The sequence below is a fragment of the Neodiprion pinetum genome, chromosome 2, assembly GCF_021155775.2.
Source record: "Neodiprion pinetum isolate iyNeoPine1 chromosome 2, iyNeoPine1.2, whole genome shotgun sequence".
NCBI lineage: Eukaryota > Metazoa > Arthropoda > Insecta > Hymenoptera > Diprionidae > Neodiprion > Neodiprion pinetum.
Window position 1 is genome coordinate 3874639 of NC_060233.1, and position 18940 is coordinate 3893578.

Consider the following 18940-nt stretch of genomic DNA (forward strand, 5'->3'; position numbering starts at 1 on the left):
GAAGTGATTTGAGCTGGTGCTTCCATCTGGCGGTAGGGTAGATGAAAGTAAAGTGGGGTTGCTGGAAAAGCTCCACGGTGGGTTATCAACGCGGTTCCTCATCGATTAAAGCTGAAGTTGCCGACCGAAAAGAGGAGTGGAGGGGGAAATGAGCGGTCGAGTTCGAGAGGACGTCGCGACGGCGTTGTTCGCCCCCGTAATGCGGGGGAGAGCGCCAGTATTGATTGGGGGCAGCGGGGAGTCAGGCGCCATCCCGCGGGCCACCGCGTCAGGGCCGACGTAACCGTAGGTTTTCCGCGAACACCGAAAAGATGGTCATGATGGCTGGAATGGACGATCACGAGCGGAAAGTAGTCGTCGAGTTCTGCCACCTCCTCGAGAAGAGCAAACAGTTGTTCAACGGGCTCCGCGACCTGCCCCAATACGGTCACAAGCAATGGCAGGCCTACTTCGGGCGCACCTTCGACATCTACACGAAACTATGGAAGTTCCAGCAGCAGCACAGGTTAGTAATTTGGCCCGCTAATTCGTCCCCCTAAGTACGAGTCGCTCGGTGAGGACTCGAAAGCTCAGCTCGGTGGTAACGACGGTATTTTTAATGAGGAAAACGCGGCCCTGCGAGTTTTTGTAGATGCATGAGGGTGATCGGCGGCCACCATGCGGATGCCACCATGACCATGTGACCAATAGCTGATCGTTGTTGTAGGATAATTCTCGACACGAAGTACGGATTGAAGCGTTGGCAGATCGGGGAGATAGCGAGCAAGATTGGACAGCTGTACTACCACTACTATCTGAGGACCAGCGAGACCAGCTACCTCCACGAGGCTTACTCGTTTTACGCGGCCATAAGGGGCCGCGCTTACTACAGTCGGGCTGCCAAAGAGGACAGGTCCGACCTGATGGTAAAGAAGCTGCGGTACTACGCAAGGTTCATCGTCGTGTGCTTATTGCTGAACAAGATGAAGCTGGTCCGGGAATTGGTGCAGGAACTCGACGCCCAGATAGCGGACTACACCAGCACCTACGAGCCCGAAGACCAAGTCGAGTGGAACCTCGTACTCGACGAGATAAAGGCCTTCGTCAAGGCGGAGGCGGCGGTCGGGGTTCTCCACGCGGACGCGAACCCCGTTGTCCTGACCCACCGACTCGGCCCCCTGACCTCGCCGCCCGTAGAACGTTCACCACCCATGTGCCTATCTCTGCAGGAGATCCTGATCGTCGGCAACTGTTCCGACCAAGTTAAGTTCAGCGAATTGTCAATGGACATGTTCAGGATGCTGCAGACCCTCGAGAGGGAACCCAGGGAGGATCCGACCCACCTCCACGACGCCTCGCCCGCCGGAAGGCTGCCTTTCAGGCCGGGACCCTACCCCGCCGAAAACGGGGCCCCGCGCCGCGACAACCCCCACAAGTATCTACTCTACAAGCCAACCTACAGCCAGGTCCAGGTATTCCTGGCGAGCGGGTTCAAGGAGCTGCCCGCGAACGGGGCCCTGCTTCTTTACCTCTCGGCAGACGGCTGCTTCTCGACCGTCAAACAGCCGGAAGAGAGTAAGTTGCTTCAACACCCTCTTCGCTTGACGCGGGACTTTTTAGTAGCATGGCACCTTGCAAAGTGAGATGCGTAGGATCACCAAGCAAATTGGACTGAGATGTACTTCGTGTAAAGCCATCCAATTCGCTTGGTGGTCTGATCTACCCTGCTTCCTCCTATAGTGTGATCGCGATTTTGCTTCATCCGCCCTTTCACGACAAAATAGGGGTTCGATAGCCTGACCGTGCTCCGACAAGCTACTTGTAGCAATCGTATACGCGGTGAGCTATAGCCTCTTTTAAGACGCTCCACGACATCTTCCATGCGCCACTCACTGAACGTGCACGCAGGGTGAAAATGTAAGAGAATCGAAAGCCCACCGCATTATACTTATAATACAACGAATCTTAGTTTGAACACTCTTTGATCGATGTACTCGTAATTATTTGTTGCACTGTACGAGACTTCGATCGATATTCACGCTAAAGTTTCACCTGCAGGCATGTTGTTAATATCGGACAGATAGTTGAAGTTCTATTTTCTTTTGCACCTTTGTCGCGAGTTCCAAAGAGCGCATAAAGGTGTATAGGCGAAAAAAGCACATGCAGCATTAACTCCCCCATGATGAAAAAAGACTTTACGTACTTCCAGCCCCCCTCCTCTAAGCCTAATAAACTTTGTTCGCCTTTTGCTTGCAGTGGGGTACGACCTGGGGGGAGTTTCTACGAGCAGTAAACGCGATCCGGAACACGGGAAGAGGCCAACGGGGGGCAAGGAGCCCCACTGTCTTTACCCCGGTGACCTCTACCCCTTCACACGGAAACCTCTTTTCGTCGTCGTAGACTCGGACAACAGTTTCGTGTTCCAACAGATACCTCGGTACTTTGGACAACCGCTGATGGTCCTGATGTCGCCTCAAGACACACCGCCGACCTTGAGGGACCTTCGCCACGGGGGAAGCCTGTTCACTCTATTCCTCCATGCGCCTCTCGCCGCATTCTGCCTTATTTGCAACGTGGGTAGCCTTCCCATTCACCATTGGGATCGATGCCAGACCTACGTAGAGCGTTTCCTGGTCGAGGCTAGCCGCCTGGTTACGCGTTCGCGATGCGGTAAGATTCTGCGTCTCTCCTTACTCCGATGAGTTATGATCGTCCGGATTTCACATTGCCTTTCTTACCCACTATCCTTCTTTTTCTCGTCTTCTCTTTTTTCACTTTCCCCCTCGCCAAACTTGGGTTCAACGAATTTTCGACCCATTTTCAAAACTTGACCGTCTGCCAAGTCTTGATACGGATCCAACATGCCAGTCAACCGAACACAATGTCTATAATCCGTAACCGCGTCTTTGCTTTTGCCTTTGAATATCACACGAGCACAGCTGACGAAGAATGGAAAAGGTCGAATCATCCGTCCCATCAAGCGTGTATTCAAAGCGATTAGGTATCGTAGTTTGATAAATTCGAAAATGGAAATTGCACGTGGGTAAAACAAGGTAAAAACAGCTCGTTGTGAACGGTAAAACACGATCTTGTACCTTTATAACACACCGCGACGTATTTTATTCGTATAAATATTTCGAAGGACGCGACTACCGTATACAATATCCACATACTTGCCAGTCAAACAAGCACAATATCACGAAAACTGAGTCGAAGCAGGACTAACTCGACTAGGATTAATTACGACCAAACGGAAATCGTTTCCAGACACGAGAACTCATTATTGCATAACGTCGCCTGTCTACCACCACGTAAACTTGGCTCGTAAGAACTGTACCAAGTAGTAGCTAACTGACAGATTGAGAGGGAATAATTTCCCAGCCATTCAACCGAGAAACATGAATTATAATTATTCGGAACGAACCCGCTAGTTCGATAAATCCTTAAACCCCGCAGTCCCAACGTCACGTTCTCAGCAGCACCTAACCAGAAATGCCAATGTCCCGTAAGGTCTCGATACGTAAAAAGACACGTTGTCGAATTCCCTTCGCTATCGGCAATAATTAATTGTTATATTCCAGAAACCAGCGTCCTGCAATTCTTCGGTGATGATTTTCTGAGGCTGCTCCTTGTCCGCTATGTGTTCTGCGACGTGGTCCTGCACCTGCACAGGTCCTTCCGAGGACGCCAACAACGGCCGCGGTGTCATCCACCCCTTCCGGAAGCGGAAGTCCTCGAGCATCCAACCCTGCACCACTTTGTTCTAGACCTAGCGGCCTGCATCGATGCTCGCGACCATTTCCCCGACAGCAGCGAACTCGCCTGACCCCGGCGTCCCTCCTACCCGGCCATCAACACAACCACCTCCTTGCCTCCCTACCACGATCATTATAACTATTGCAATTACAATTACAACTACAATAAAATCGTTACATTGAGACCTCATTAAAACGCGTCTCGGACTTGTGTCTGTTCAGTGTGCCATAATACGTATATATATATATAATACGTATATATATATATACATCCATACATATATATATATATACTTACATACGCATATACTGATTATATAGTTCATAATTCAGAATGCGAGATTTTTTTCGGTTATCAGTTTTATGTTATAAGCTTAACACGAGGCATGGTCACGTCACGGGTTGCAGTAGATAAGTTCTTTTTCCAAAAGTCAATACACCATTCGAAATTGAATGGGGGTTATATAACTGACGAATGATCGAAAATCTTATCAACCAATCAAGCTGTAGCATAAACATTGTTTCTCAAGTAAACTGACTGTCAAGTTGACGAAGAGTAGAAATACATGCTACTGCACGATGTGAAGCCTATATATCCATTTCGTAGGACAAGTTTCTATTTGATCCTCTGAATTTATAGGTAAGGCCACTCGAAGCTCCAAAAAACGTGTCCTCAATCAAAGTACATAGCTCAGTGAACGAAAAAACTCGCGAGGATATTTATTATAGAGAAACGCGACTTGGGAAATGGATACCAAGTATCAGTCAATCATTCGGTGATCGTTAATGCGAAGTGAGGTTTTAGTCAATTTAAATCCGGTGAGCATCTTTGGAAACGAATGATGATGATAACCGGCATAAGAAAGATTAATGAGTCAGTTTAACTCGGTAATAAGTGCAGAAGCCACGGCAAGCAGCTTACTCGACAATGTCTAGAGGGATATGTGAACCGTGATTAGATTCCGCGATAATGCATATTCCATTCAGTCCGCATCCTTCATACAGAAACCCTCGTCAACTCGACCGTCAGATCCCATCCTGAATTGAATTTTTCGGTCAAATTTGACCGATATGCAGAGACTGACCAGTTGGACAGTTTCGACGGTTTGTTATCGTCCAGTACATGGTACCCTCATTACTGACAACGGCCTCCCGTCACCGATGATGGCCGTTTTTCTGTACATAATTTATGACGTTGTGTTTTTGGCCGAACTTCGTCTTTGCATCTCTAGGTAGTAAATTATTTAGAAAAGCTTAAAAGTAACGCGCGCAAGTGTATACACGGGAGGGATGTGATGATGGTGGAAATGCATGAAAAGTAAAGCAAAATATGAGGAAGTTGAAAAATCTAAATGAATGAATGAATGAATAAATAAATAAATAAATAAAACACAGACACACATGCATATATACAAGAGTTCAAAAAAAAAAAACATGAGAAATATTAGGTATACACACTGTAATACACAAAACGGTTCACTCTCGTGCGTAGGTATACCCACGAAATTCACGTTTATAAATAAACAAAGATTCGGCGGATCGTACCTTCGAACAGAGACACGGGTTCGCCACGCGTTATTTACGTTTTCGGTATTAAATCAGGACTTGTATGTCCGTTATTAAACAGACGCATTCGTAACCGAAGAAGAAGAAGAAGAAGAAGAGGCAGCCTGTGTACATCTTAAAATAAACGAACGTTCGTATAATACGACATGATAGCAAAGAAGATACCAGGCGGTTTGGATACACACACATAAGAATTTGGGAGAAATAGGCACACTGGCTCGGTTGACATTAACTATAGATTTCCTCGACATACGCCCACGCTGTTTGGCACCGCGTGACGTCAGCGGTGCATCAGCGTCGCTCGGTGGACACCGATTCCTATTTATGTAGCTGGGACAGTAGGAAGAGTGGGCCGCGTAGGGCAAAACTAAACGTCGGTTTTTTCGCCGATCCGTAATCCCGGGTGCAGGGACCCTTCGCTGATCGCTGGGGCCTCGAACCCGGTGCAGGTTGCGTAACTCGTTAGGGTCATCGCCGGTTGATGGTCCGGTCAATCCACTCTTTGCCGGCAAGATCAGTCTCGCCGAAGAGAATAGAAAAGGCTATAAATAATGGCGCCGAAAGAGAGATCCCCGAGCGTTTCTTGGCCGAGTCCGGTGTAATCAGGTTCGACCCTGCAGAGGTGTGCGCGCCGCGACGCGACACTGACCGGGTCCGGTCCGTTCGAAAGTTGCAGTTAAACTGCAGGGGTCAGGCCGCGTTAACGGCTCCTCGCCATGGCGTGACGCCTTGAGATCGGCCTGGCCGAAGAGACGGTGAAGAGCTTGGTGTTCAGGGTTCGCGATATCCGGAATCGGAAATGGCTGACCGCGGTGGGGAGAAGGGCCGCGCCTCGAGGGCCTCGTCGACCTCGAGTTTGGGCCGCGAAGTGCGTTGCGGCTGTCAGTTTTACCAGAGCGATTCTTTGCTCCCTGAACGGAAGGCGATGATAGGCCGACCGTCCTCGAGGACAGCGATGCAGACACCACCGCCGATGGTTTCCGGTCATACGGTCCAGGGAGCCAGATGGTGAGTATCCGACGACGTTTTGTTTTGATTGGGGTATAAAGCGCGGATGGTGTGTAAGAAGAGAGAATCTCGCCGTATCCTATCCTCGGTCATTTCAATCGCGGATTGGAGAACCGCGATTTCGTCATCGCGGGACACCATCGCCATCGCGTTCTCGCTTAGTGTCCGAGCTATTTAGGGTCCGCCCGGCTGGCTATAGATAGAATCATCGGTCAGCTCGCAGTACCTCGTCCAGCGGCGACGAGGCATCTCCATCTCTCACCTTCCTCCGAATCTCCTCTATACGCGCCAATTCTGCACAGCCATGAAAAAACGAACCAGAAAACACCAGGGACCTTATACCGGGGCGGTGCAGGTGTAAAGGGAAAAATTTCGATTGTAAAGCGAAAAAAGAAAAAAAAAAAAAACAACAACAACTGATCGGGACCGAAACCGTGAACCGTGGAAAACGGAGCTTCAATTGTGCCGGGGAGAAGACAAACCGAAGGCTAGTGTTCCTTTTTACCATTTTTCGTCAGGCCAATTGCCCGCGAAGTTCTCTTTTGGTATCGGTAAAGACACGATCCATCCCGTTATAAATATATTGTACTTTCGATTTTGAAATCGTTCGTTTCGATTCGAGTACTCCCTTTTCACCCCCATCACGATCCGAGGGTGCTGCCCGGTCTCCTCCTGCATATACCAAGATGTCGTCTGCCCTCAGCGAGCACGAATACGAGCCGATCGGGACTCCGGCGTTGGTGATGGCCCGGAGCAACGCCAGCACACCTGGAACCACTGCACCGGTGGTGCGGATCAACGACACGGACGTCGTACACGTCGCTGATAGCGACGAGAGCATCGACGCCCAGGAACGAAGACTTTACACCTCGAACAAGCTGGTCCTCGACGGGGACGTCGTCGTGCCGCTCGACGGCGAAATCGAGGACAACGCGATGCAGGCACGAGAACTCGGCGACAACGGCGACACGTCCGAGGACCAGGAGACACCCCAACAGCTCCAGGATCGTCTCGAGGAGCGTTTCCTAAACGCAGCAACACCCTGCACCGAGTCCAGAACGGATGCTGAGATCAATACGAGTCAGGTAGCGCACCCACTATGCACCTTCATTTTACTTCTCACTCACTCGTTCCTCGATTCTCTTGATAGGTACGTACTTTCTCTCTCATTCTCGCACCGCGATTACGGGAGAAATGCACTTTTTCATCACGGCTGCGCGGGGTGCACAATTTTTACTCGCATCGTCGAGCATCCCAACTCTTTACAAAAATATATACACCTGAATAATAATTTTTATTTTTTGCCAAAAAATGTAGTTCCGATAACTGAAATTATACGATATTAATTATTTTCAAAGCGTTTAATTACATTTCTTTAATATACCTTCAGATCCGGAACTAGAGGAATACTTGGTCCGAAACATAGATGGATGTGGAATAATATCATTCGTTGTTTTTTTTTCTTCATTCCCATGAATACTCCGAGTCTTGTGTAAGGTTGTATTGTTAACGCAATCGCAAAACGCACACTGTTTCGTTTGAGTATTTAAAAGTTGTGTAGAAAGTTTGAAATTGTACGAGAAGCTTTTGTGACTTTAATCCTGGTAAAGTGGGCTTGAAACGACGTTGAGTCTTAATAAGTCGGGGGAATTTAAGTTGCGTTGTTTGGCGTTTCTGCCCAGCTGTTATCGGCGAATATACTACGCGGCAATATTTCCCGACTCTAAAATCTCGTGTAATTATAACATGAAATCATAGGCGGTAATTTATTTCCCGTAGCGTTGCCGTTTCACGACCAATGATACGGTATGAATTTAAATCAGAATTTAAATCCGAACACGAGGAATATACATACCAAGTACGGTATATACACGTATATGGATGCAAAATAATCGAATTCAAGTTCGTATCTATTCGTATGATTAGAAGTTCGAATCATCGGATTCTGAAGTTCCTAATTTTCCGCAATATCGAGGTAGAAGCGATTAATTATCGAACACGGAACAATTGAATTTGAACTGGTACAAACGCACTTGAAACTATCGAATTTCCAAAAAGAAATTAAACGCTAATTGCGCACGAGCGAATGTTTAGTTATCGGTATGTGTGTGCGTGTAGTTGTTTCTTTTTTTTTTTCGTATCTGTACAGCGAAGACTTGAAGTAGCCGTGATTCAACGAGACTATGACGCAAAGGATTCTAAAACAGTCCGGAACCGAGCGCAAACAAATGTTTGTCTCTGTGCCCGGTCGATTTAAGACTCGCGCGACACGTTCAAGTATGAAAATAAATCATCTCAACAAACAGGCTTATTGTTAGATATAGAATGCTGACGTAAAAATGTGCACTTAGAAATGCAGTCGCGTCGATGCGCAAATCGATTCGGTATCTAGATCTAAAATAGAAAAGAACAAAGAGCGAGGGTTAAATTCGCAGTAAACAATCGATAAATTTTCAATACGAATTAGATGTTGCTGACACCTGCCGAGAATAATTAATCTGGCTATGTAGTGCCAATGCAACAAATTCCAAAGATAGGAGAGAAAAATCTGATCGGTGGTACGAATTTTCGCATCTGATTAATCGAAGAGGAGAAATAAAAAAACCCTATTGGTGCCGTGAAAAAAAAAAGAAAAAAAAATATGTTTAGACAACATTGGCCTTGGGATATACATACCTACTTTCTGAAGGGAAGAAATATAAATAAATGAACGGAATTTTCGACCTTTTTTAAGTCTCCTCTTTAATTATACATTGCGTATTCTAAATGTAGATAATGTCGTGGCAAAAATTAAGAATAATGTATTTTGCACTGCAGGAAGGCTAATCTCTGACCTAAATGAAACTCTTGTAAACTTGGCGAGGTAAAAAAACGTTACCCGCGGCAGCATCGTTCGCCTTACCATCCGCCCTCGACTCGAGAACTCCGTCGTCTCCGCTCTCTGTTACCTAACTTATTCAAGAACCACGGAGGTAATATTAGCATTTCGTGTGGAAAATAGGCCGCGCCCACAACCAAAAGCCACACTACGTCGGTGTGCGGTTTACGAACTGCTTAATAAACGCGAGTTGTATACCTGTAGTAAGCCGCCTCTGTATTACATGTATAAATAAACTCGTCGGATTGCTGGGATTTTTGTGAAAAATCACAGAATCGGGAATACGCGGTGGATTGCGTTTTTGTGAAATTCCGGACTGAAACGGAGATGCTTCAACAGGGAAGGGTAGATAAGGCAAGGCAAAAAATGAGAATCCGCTTTACTTTCAGGTGGACTCATCGGCCCTGGAGGAGCTTCCGCTCCGTCGCGGCGCTCGGGGATTTCCCCAGCGGTTGCGTTCTCAGGCAGGAAAGCTGCGCTCCCGTCTGCGAGGAATACAGCGGCCGAGTTTCTCGTTGCCGGAACGACAAAAAACAGATAACAAGACGAAAACGACAAAAGTTGAAAAGCCGAAGAGTGAAAAATCGCGGTTCTCGCTACCGGACAGACCAAAGTTCTCGATGCCGGAACGGCCGAAATTCAACTTTCCAGACCGGGCGAAATTCTCGATGCCCGAGCGGCCAAAGTTCAACATAAAACGGCCAAATATAAACCTGCCAACTCTGGGCCGCGTCCGGAAACCACTGAAGGAGCGACAGAACTCGAGCGAGTCAAACTCCAGCGCAAAACGCAACATATTCGACTTTTCAACGTATCCAAGACTCTTCGACAAGAAGTCGAAGAACCGGGGCGAGTACGCGACGTCATCGCCGAAGGCGTCACGCGGCCAATCGCCCGAAGTCGCGACCGTTCCCCGGGTCAAGAAGAAGGCCCCGATCGGCGCAAGATGGGTGCAAAAATTCTCGGACCTAAAATTCGCGGACGATGAACCGGAGAGTGCGGTTGAGCGTTCGAAGCCCTGGCGCCATCCCTCGATAGAAGAACCTCAAGTCGCTTTTCGACGCGAGGCGACCGAATCCAGAGAGCGACTGCCCTGGGAGGAATCCGACGACCGTTCAATCGAGCCGCCGGCACCGCCGCTTCCACTTCCCGACGAAATAGCGGACGAAGAATCCCGCGAAGAACGCGCCAACCGGGCCCGAGAAGAGGACGAGGACGTCGACTACGAGGAGGACTCCGCGGACATCGAGAACCGGCGAATAATAGTCGCACTTCCGCTGGGCCACGGCTTGCTGCCTAGTCCCGAAGAGGAGCTGGCAGCTCACGTCGTCGAGGAGGTTCCGGACCCGAGGCTCTATCCTCGTGGACTGCGTGGCGACTCTTTGGATGAGGAGATGCGAAGGCGGGGGGCGAAGGAAAAGTGGCAACACGAATCGGACGAGGAGATGACTGGGGAGCGAGCGGAGAAAGAGGTGGTCGGGGAACGGGATCCTTACGGGCACGATGAATACTCCGGGGAAATGATACCGGGAGACAGTTACGGCCGTGGGTTTATGCCGATTGATCCACCGATGAAGTACGTTTTGGAGCGGGAGCAGACGCCGGATAATTCGAGCATGAGGTCGGACCGGGAACAGCAGTCCAGTGGAAGTTCGTGTGACCGTCGACGCCGCGGTGTCCTCGAAGAGATAGACTCGGACGAGTTCTTCCTCCGCGCCAAGGGGATAAGTCAGGACGACATGAACCTGGGCCGGTTTCTGGCTAGCGAAATCCGCGACGCATTCAGGCCGACGCCAAACGCCCTTGCAGATCAGGAACTGGACCTCCGTCCGCCGACGCGTCCCGTCCGAACCCGGTCCCTCAGGAAGAAACGGTGGGACGAAACGCCACCCCCGGAATCGCACAACGCAACGCCACCGGCCCGCCCAAAGAGGGACAGACGACGCAGCGAGGACTCCGTCAGGGTCGAGGAATACGAGAGCTATTTGCCAGAGAAAGCTGGGAGCGTTTCCGGGTCTCGACACCGCGTCATGTATCAGACTGAAGCTGTTCCCCGAGCCAATGAACCTCTGGATGATATCGTGGTCGTCAAGCCGGCTCGCAGGAAGTCCAGGTCCGTCGCCAGGAGCTGCTCGGATTTAGGATCTGACGCTCTTCCGCCACTTCCTACGCCCCCCACGCCCCCTGTTGCACCCAGGCGCCGGAAACGCGGCCGTCGTAATTTCGGCGCCAATGGAAACGGGCCCTACCTTAACGGGCACGGACCAACAACCACCATCTGCAACGGACATCGTCGGGACGTCGAGTGGTCGGAGGGAATCGACTATCCCCCTGAGGTGAGAGAAAGATTATTTTTCAATTTTACACCAATTTTCTGGATCAAGTAAATTGTAGTTGATAAAGCAAAATAAAGCAAGAATTAATATAAAACGTCCGAACATATCAAATTGGTAGAAAAGAATCTCGCCCCATCATGTGCAAATTCTATAGCTGGGGTAAAAATGTAGGAAATTAAAATATAGAGAGGCCAAAACGTAGAGCCGTCAGAATTCTGACACTACGATATTTTGGTCTTCTATACTCTACCTTTCCATATTTTAATAGGACTTCTATTATATTCTATTCTCCAATCTTTCCACATTTTCACAACCACCCTGTACGCAACGTCTTTACATTTAAATTTTCCAGGTTTCTAACGAGCCCGAAAACTTGAACCGCGAACAATTGCAGACCTTGGTGAACCGTCTGGATCACGAGTACATAGAGCCAGCTCCGATCGCGCCAAAGCGTAGGTCAAGGTCGCGGGGAACCTCGGTGGCAGACGACGACAGAACATCGAGAGGAGCTGAGTCGCTACCAGAGGTGAGCTACCTCGACGAGGAGGACGCAGCGGGTCAGGAGACGGACTCGCGTGCTCTTCCGGGTTACGCTGTTGTCGATAAACGGGAAAAGCCCCCGAGACCACCGCCGCCGAGAAGACGTCGCGAAAAGTTCGCAACGTCGCCCAGAACCCCACCGACAACAGCGATTCCAACAGTCCCAGTGAGGCCCACCCGTGCCTACAGCACTTTGGGACCCGCAGCGAGACGGCGGTCGCCCTCCGAGGACAGGTCGGTGAACCAGATGGACGTTACGCCGTACACAGAGCTCGACTCCGACGACCCGGACTGCAACGAGCTGCAGAGCGGTCAAGTCCTGAACAAGATTCAAGGCCGGCCACTTCCCGCTCCGCCAAGACCGCCCAGATCGCGTCGCGATGCTCCGGATCAGGCCAGCACAATCTCGAATGGCCTCGGCGAGGTTGCCGCGTCCACCCAGACAGACCCGCTGCCCGACGACGTGGTAATAGAGGAAGAGGTGACCAGGGCGAGACTCGTTATGACACCGTCGCGGGCTGGATCTCAGATCTTGGTTTCCACCGAGCGTGTCGCGACACCGACTTTCGGGAGAAATTCACCTGCTGTGCCACCATTGCCACAGTCAGTTCACTCCGAGAGGTTCGTCGAGCCGTCTCAAGAGGCCGAGACCGGAACGCCGGATCCTCGCGGATCCGAGGAGCGACCGGACAGACCGGTTACTCCGGCTAGACCCGCGAGTTCGCTCCTTCTTCAGCACGACGACAGGATCAGGATCGCAAGTCTGGAGGTAGGAGACCTTAAGGTGGAACGGCTGAATGTAAGTCAGCTTGAGGCCCACAAGATATCGGCATCTGAAGTAGATGCGATCGTTATTTCCGCCTCGGAGATGTCGAATAATTCGAATACGTCCAACGCGGAGGACGGTGGAATCCATCCGTCGCTACTCAGGGAGTTGATTGCGATCAGGAGTCACCTCGAACAAGCCGCTTTGGTTCGTCAGGGACGCGAGCCGACTCCTGAAAGTTCGCGGGTCCAGACTATCGACGAGAAGGTAAAAGACCAGCCTTTGTCCGCAGTCGACGAACTCATTGAGGCATTGAAGAAGTCTGACCGCAGCGATGAGGGAACTGAAATCATGGAAGAGAGTGAGAGAATTGATGAACAGGTTGAAACTAATGATGAAAAAACATTATTCGAAGCGCTTAAACCCATTGAGGAGGATCAGTCGATAAGTAAAACTGAAACTGTTCAGGAAGTTAGTCAGCGAGACGAGAGAAAGACGGAGGTTACAGAAGACACCAAGGTTTTCAACAAATCACCCACATCCGTAGATATCATGGCGGTAAAACCCGATGATAAGACTCCCGAAAAAGTCCCCGAAGTTGAAAGCACCAGCGACTCGGTATCTACAGTAAAAACTGCAAGTGTTGAATCAGCTCTGTCACCACCGATTATCGAAAATCTTGAACCGGCCAAGGCTTCCGCACCGCCGAATATTTCCGAACCTAATACAGTATCCAGCTTGAACACTGACCAAGAAGAGATTCGGATTCAAGGCCAATCCTCTCTCAGAGACGAGAGCAAATGTGAAAAACGTAAGTGTCCGAGATCGAGGTCGTCCTCCCCGACGATAGACGGAAAAAAAGCTGTGAGGCAGACGGCTTCTCCAGTGAAATCGCTACCGCCCTTGATCTCGGTGACACCTGACACACCCGATCCAGTTCCTAGCCCAGTACCAGAAGTCCAGGCACAGCCGCAGCGCGCAACTGTGTCTTACACTCAAAGCATAGACGAGGAGGTCTCTCTGAGGCAGCAGGTTGCCGGAGTCACACAGTTCGTGGCGTTCCCAACATCCCAAATTCCAGCAAACTTCTTCTCCCTAGCATCCCCGATCGACTCAAGGTATGAGTCTGAACCGAGTATAATGGACATGACCCAGCAGCTACTGAGGGCTCTTAGATTGGCTGGTACCAGAGCAATGAGGCATTTTGTTGGCTATGTCGCCTCCAGAGTAAGCACTGAAGACCGTGGCGAAAAGATCAAGGAAATTGAACTTGCGATATGCGCGCTGCTGCTATTGATAGCTGGCCTCCTCATTTTATGTTTTGGGTCACCGAGAACCGTGACGCATCATCATCATTGGGATTACTTCAACCCTCCGCAATGAGGCTGAGATCATCAGTGCACGAATTTATGAAGAAATCTATCAGAGCACATGAACATTTGAAATGTGACAAAAACGGCTTCGTATATATACGCCACACGTATCCCTCGAAACAGATTAATGCACTATTATTTTGATATAATGATGATAGTGGATTTGTACGCAACCCTATAGTTTGATTTATCAAATTATTATTGTTTATTAATTATATTGTTGATGGTTACCTACGTTTTAATAAATCTGTAAATTATTTACACTTTAGGCAAACTTAACAATCTCCTTTTCCGTAAATATCTAAGTAGACTTGACGATATTTAGCTTTGCTATTTAAAAATTTACCTTCGTTTCTCTAGAGTACCTGTACACCGCAAGTCCAGGTATCAGCTCCACTCAATTTTCACAGGTAAAACGCACAATTATAAAAGTCCTATTACAACTCCCATCAAGCTTCTTAGTCCATTTATCCAAAGAGATCTTCATCGTAAACCTTTAAATCTCGTCTGTCCTTATGCGAACTTTTTTGGGAGTAGCTAGCTGCTACTGAAGACCACATCGAACTCGATGTCGTGTCGTTAATAGGATCTATCACAGGCTGCCTTCGCGCTAAAGACACTTTCAGCTGTATCGACGATACCATGCTGCCATCCATTTCACTGATGGCTCTTTCCGCTACCTCAGCTTTGTCAAAGGTTATGAATCCTCGGCTAAAATAATAAGAATTCAAAATATAATATATATTTGTATTTGCCAGATACCTATTACCTAAAAAATCTAGAACCCCCTGAGAATTTAGTTACAAAAAAATGTAAACACAAAACTAAAAATGATTGTATCGAATCCAGATTTCCGACCACAAGCATTCACATTAAAACTTGTCAATTTTATAAAAAGAAAGGTACGTAAAGTTTAAAATTTAACTTTTAAGCTTGGAAATGTAACCACTTTCAAAATTATCCAAGATATTTATGCTATCCATCAAATTAAGGTGAATATTCGTATTAAAAATGGTATTGCTTACTTTTTCTCTGTTTCCATAGAAATATTTACAATCGGTCCAAACGTTTGGAAGTGTTTCTTCAGAAAATCTTCTGATATTTTATGTCCGCAAACAAATATCGTGTTACCAGCACGAGGTTTGGCTTCGGTCCTCGTACCTAATTGTTTGTCAGGCAGCCCTCTTTCCTCGTGGTCTCGAGCACTGACAAAACTATCATATAGGTCTTTTACTCTTGGTCTCGACGCCTCGGTATCGTCTTCCTCTGGTTGCGTCGCCGAAAATGGTTGATAAGAACAAATAGTTTTTTCTGTACTATTAAGTTTCCTTTCCAACCCTCTCGGCCTCTTAAATGACTGCTCCGGACGCTTTTGCGTCTTCGTAATGGCAGGGATGATTCCTGACTTGATTAATTTTTTAGCAACTTCCCGAGCATCCCTGGCTTCTGTAGGCCTCTTTGGTAACTGAGGTATGCGCTCCGGCTCCGGTTTAGGTGTCTTCAGAGCTTGCAAGGCTTTTTTCTTGATAAAGAAAGCAGACAGGGTTAGAGTTTACGATAATTATATGAATTAAGATATCAAAACTAATTTCTCGCATAAGAAGTAAAAGATACATTGGGTAGATAGTTTTCCAGAAATATATTCAACTCGCGAATGATATAATTAAGATAGGTACAGACTGCAAGAACTGACTTCCTTGACATAAGTTTTGAGGTTGGAAAAGACGACACGGACCGCGTCAAAAGCGGTAAGTTTAGAGTTAGGTTAAGTAACTTCGATGTCTAAGAGCTAATTGATATTAAGCCGTGAGAACGAAAAGTCGCAAGTGAAGTTTTCATGAATATAAATTAGGGATTGCGTACGGACTAGCAAAGCGAGGGAAAAATTACCTTCCGTTTGAGTTTGTTGTATTTAGCCTGCAACATTAATTCCTCTTCAGTTAAATTCGACGGAAAGTGTAAGTACACCATTTTGTCATATCACTATACGCTAACCCTTTGTATAAACGGAATAAAAATAACACATAAATAGTTGGAAATATAACAAGTTTTCGTGCAAAACGTCAACACACATAACCTTCGGACACCCCGGAATCAACAAAACGACGCGCCGCTAAGACTGACCTCTATACAACTATACTAACGTGACTAACGTGTTCCTCTCATTTGATAGAGCTGCCTGGGAAGGTGTGAGTTTTAGAAACTAGTTTTCGAGACACGCCGGACGGTAATTGCAGATCGATTACGGACTGGTATCCTTCTGTGCAAACTCCCCAAAAGTGGTGGATAATACAGAGTATACTTACCATAGTGAATAGCTTGCAACTAGTACTCGGCCGGTAACTGGTCCTAAGTCCATTTGAAGGCGTGTTAACCATCAATATATCGATACGAATCGAATTGTAATAATATTTCATTCTATTGAAAAACGATTCTTAATAAAACGGTTAAAATGTTCGACTCACAATTATTGTATCTGGCTAAATGAACAAAACTTAACTACCCCGATGACAGTTGCTTTGAAATTTTAATTGAAAAAGGTCGTAAATATTATCACTGTTGACCTGCAATTTCTAGCGATAGAATTTGCTACAAAATAAAACTGCTCGATTTTTGGGGAACTAGATGCAGCATACATTAACGATACAAAAAGTAAAAATAGAAAATTCAGAAAATTCATGACGGGCTGATTCGGCTAACGCGATAACGTTGCTTCATGGCAGACAAGAGGGATTTAGGGGATTATAAAACAATAGATTAAGTAATCAGACAAATTATTTCCTTTAGTGAATATTAATCCGTATATTTGAACCTTGCGCAATTTATAATGAGAATTTCTGACGATATTTTGACATGACATTTCAAGATACAACGATAAAAGACTAAAATTTTAACAACCAATAAAATATTTCACAATAACGCATCTAATGTGTATGAAAACGATGTATGATATAACACAGTATAATGTATCTTAATAAGACAAAACACTATGTAAATACCACAGCAAATTCTATTATTATCAATAAACAAAACAAACAAAACTCAGTTGAGCGACTCGATACAATAAAAAAAGGTTAAAGCTAAACAACGAAATTCACAAAAGCAAGAGAAAGGCGATAGTTAACATAAGACAAAGAAAATAAATAACAGAAAAAGATCGTAGAACACTAGGCAAGATAAATAATAAGAGTAAGGCATATTCGAAACAAGAAATTAAAGAGAATTAAAAAATGCTCTAATTGCCTGCGACCAAAAGTTAAAAAAAAAAAAAGAGAAAAACTGTTTGTTTTTCACCAGATAGTAACTTATTTCTGGAATTTATTTAAATATCAATCACAGTCTTTTTTAATTCTCCGGTTTGATTAACGTAATGAAAGAAAAGAATGTCTTCAACACGTCTCGCATCGTTTGAACGGCCGTGACAGTGCAAAAAGAATAGTACAAGTAACAATAACAAATAAAGAAAATTAAAATACCATAAATTACATGAATCAAAACAGTCACAGAACGATTAAGTAAGGTAAAGTACAGATAATCTAAACATTTCGGTACGCTAGTTGCGAAAATCATTCGTAATATCCTTAAAAAAAAAGACGATATTATAAGTAATATTAAAACTAACTTAGCAACTCCGCATTGGAAACTCTCTTAAAAAATGTTAGTGTTCCCTGTGATATCCGAAGTGATATTACTGCGGCAATATTAAATGTACAGAAACCTTCCATTGATGAAGACCTTATTTTTCTATTCAAGTGAGATGCGTAATCCATAAAAAGAAGATACTATACTAACGACTAGATATATAGAAAAAGAAAATGTACAGCAAGCGAAATTTGTAACATATATGCGAAACAGGCGATATAAGCAGAACGTAATTGATGGTATGCAACATATACGCATACACACCAATCAAAATAAGCAGTATAGACCGGATATACCGAATAAGTAAGGAATTGAAGAATTTATTCTGTTATTTGCTCAATTTGCTTGCTCACTTCAATTCAAAATTAATGAAATAAAACGCAAACTGTAATAAACAGCGATGCATTATAGACTATACAGTCGCAAGAAAATCAAGTATTTCTCAATAGAAAATTGAGAAGGTAAAGTTCAATAACTTGGACGGGTCCATTAGACAACGTCACGTGATAATAAGTTAGATGATAAATTCGCAAAAAGTGGAAATTTTTTAATTTCCTCATCGTTTCACTAATAAAATGTAGCCCTTATTGCAGCACATTGAACTCGACTGGATAACTCACGGTACAAAAAGACAACTTAACGAAAACACACAAGGTATTAGAAAAGATTAATTTATAATGATAGAATGTAGAATTAAGTGAATATCAATCCAAAATCGATAAAAGAAATAGAAATTGGGTAATGAAAGCGAAAACATTGAATATAGAAAAATGACACCTCTTGATTCCATTAGTTTAAAATGTTGTACGCACGTTTACGGTGAAACTTCTCTTAACTCTCGACACCTCCCAATAATGGATTCCACTTTACAACGGACAGTCTAAAAATCTCCACCGGTACAATTTACACGTTAATGTTGTTCTGAACAACGGACACTCCTTCAATAATGGACAATATCATCAGTCTCAAGGGTTTCTTTTTTCCATAAAAATTTCGGCGGTTTGATGTTGAGATTCGTCAATTGATTTGGTACTTCGTGAAACACGGATCTGTGATGATATTGCATTGAGTTAGTCTCTTCGATTGGTCCACAAAGA

The 18940-nt window shown here is 46.0% G+C and overlaps 3 protein-coding genes across 6 annotated transcripts; 2 read left to right on the plus strand and 1 right to left on the minus strand.

Annotated features, from left to right (window-relative positions):
* Positions 1–207: 207 nt before the first annotated feature.
* LOC124212022 (protein SCAI) lies at positions 208–5147 on the plus strand. 2 transcript variants are annotated; one of them, XM_069133984.1, is made up of 4 exons: positions 208–505; positions 707–1562; positions 2247–2649; positions 3561–5147. In XM_069133984.1, the coding sequence occupies exons 1-4, from the start codon at positions 312–314 to the stop codon at positions 3803–3805; spliced, it is 1698 nt and encodes a 565-aa protein (XP_068990085.1). In that variant the 5' UTR covers positions 208–311; the 3' UTR covers positions 3806–5147. The 2 variants fall into 2 exon arrangements, with proteins under 2 accessions (XP_068990085.1, XP_046467652.1); XM_046611696.2 differs by having other exon boundaries at positions 707–1554; positions 2236–2649; positions 3561–5139.
* A 763-nt stretch (positions 5148–5910) lies between these two features.
* Positions 5911–14464, plus strand: LOC124213466 (msx2-interacting protein). Of its 3 annotated transcripts, none has more exons than XM_046614862.1 (4): positions 5911–6308; positions 7012–7393; positions 9576–11522; positions 11875–14464. In XM_046614862.1, exons 1-4 carry the CDS (start codon positions 6100–6102, stop codon positions 14209–14211), a joined length of 4875 nt encoding a protein of 1624 aa, XP_046470818.1. In that variant the 5' UTR covers positions 5911–6099; the 3' UTR covers positions 14212–14464. The 3 variants fall into 3 exon arrangements, with proteins under 3 accessions (XP_046470818.1, XP_046470820.1, XP_046470819.1); XM_046614863.2 differs by lacking the exon at positions 5911–6308 and adding an exon at positions 6517–6795; XM_046614864.1 differs by lacking the exon at positions 7012–7393 and having other exon boundaries at positions 6182–6308.
* On the minus strand, positions 14159–16353 carry Nelf-E (negative elongation factor E). The gene is made up of 3 exons (XM_046614865.2): positions 16092–16353; positions 15227–15723; positions 14159–14912 (listed from the first exon to the last, which is right to left on the minus strand). Exons 1-3 carry the CDS (start codon positions 16170–16172, stop codon positions 14669–14671), a joined length of 822 nt encoding a protein of 273 aa, XP_046470821.1. The 5' UTR covers positions 16173–16353; the 3' UTR covers positions 14159–14668.
* Between the last annotated feature and the right edge of the window lie 2587 nt (positions 16354–18940).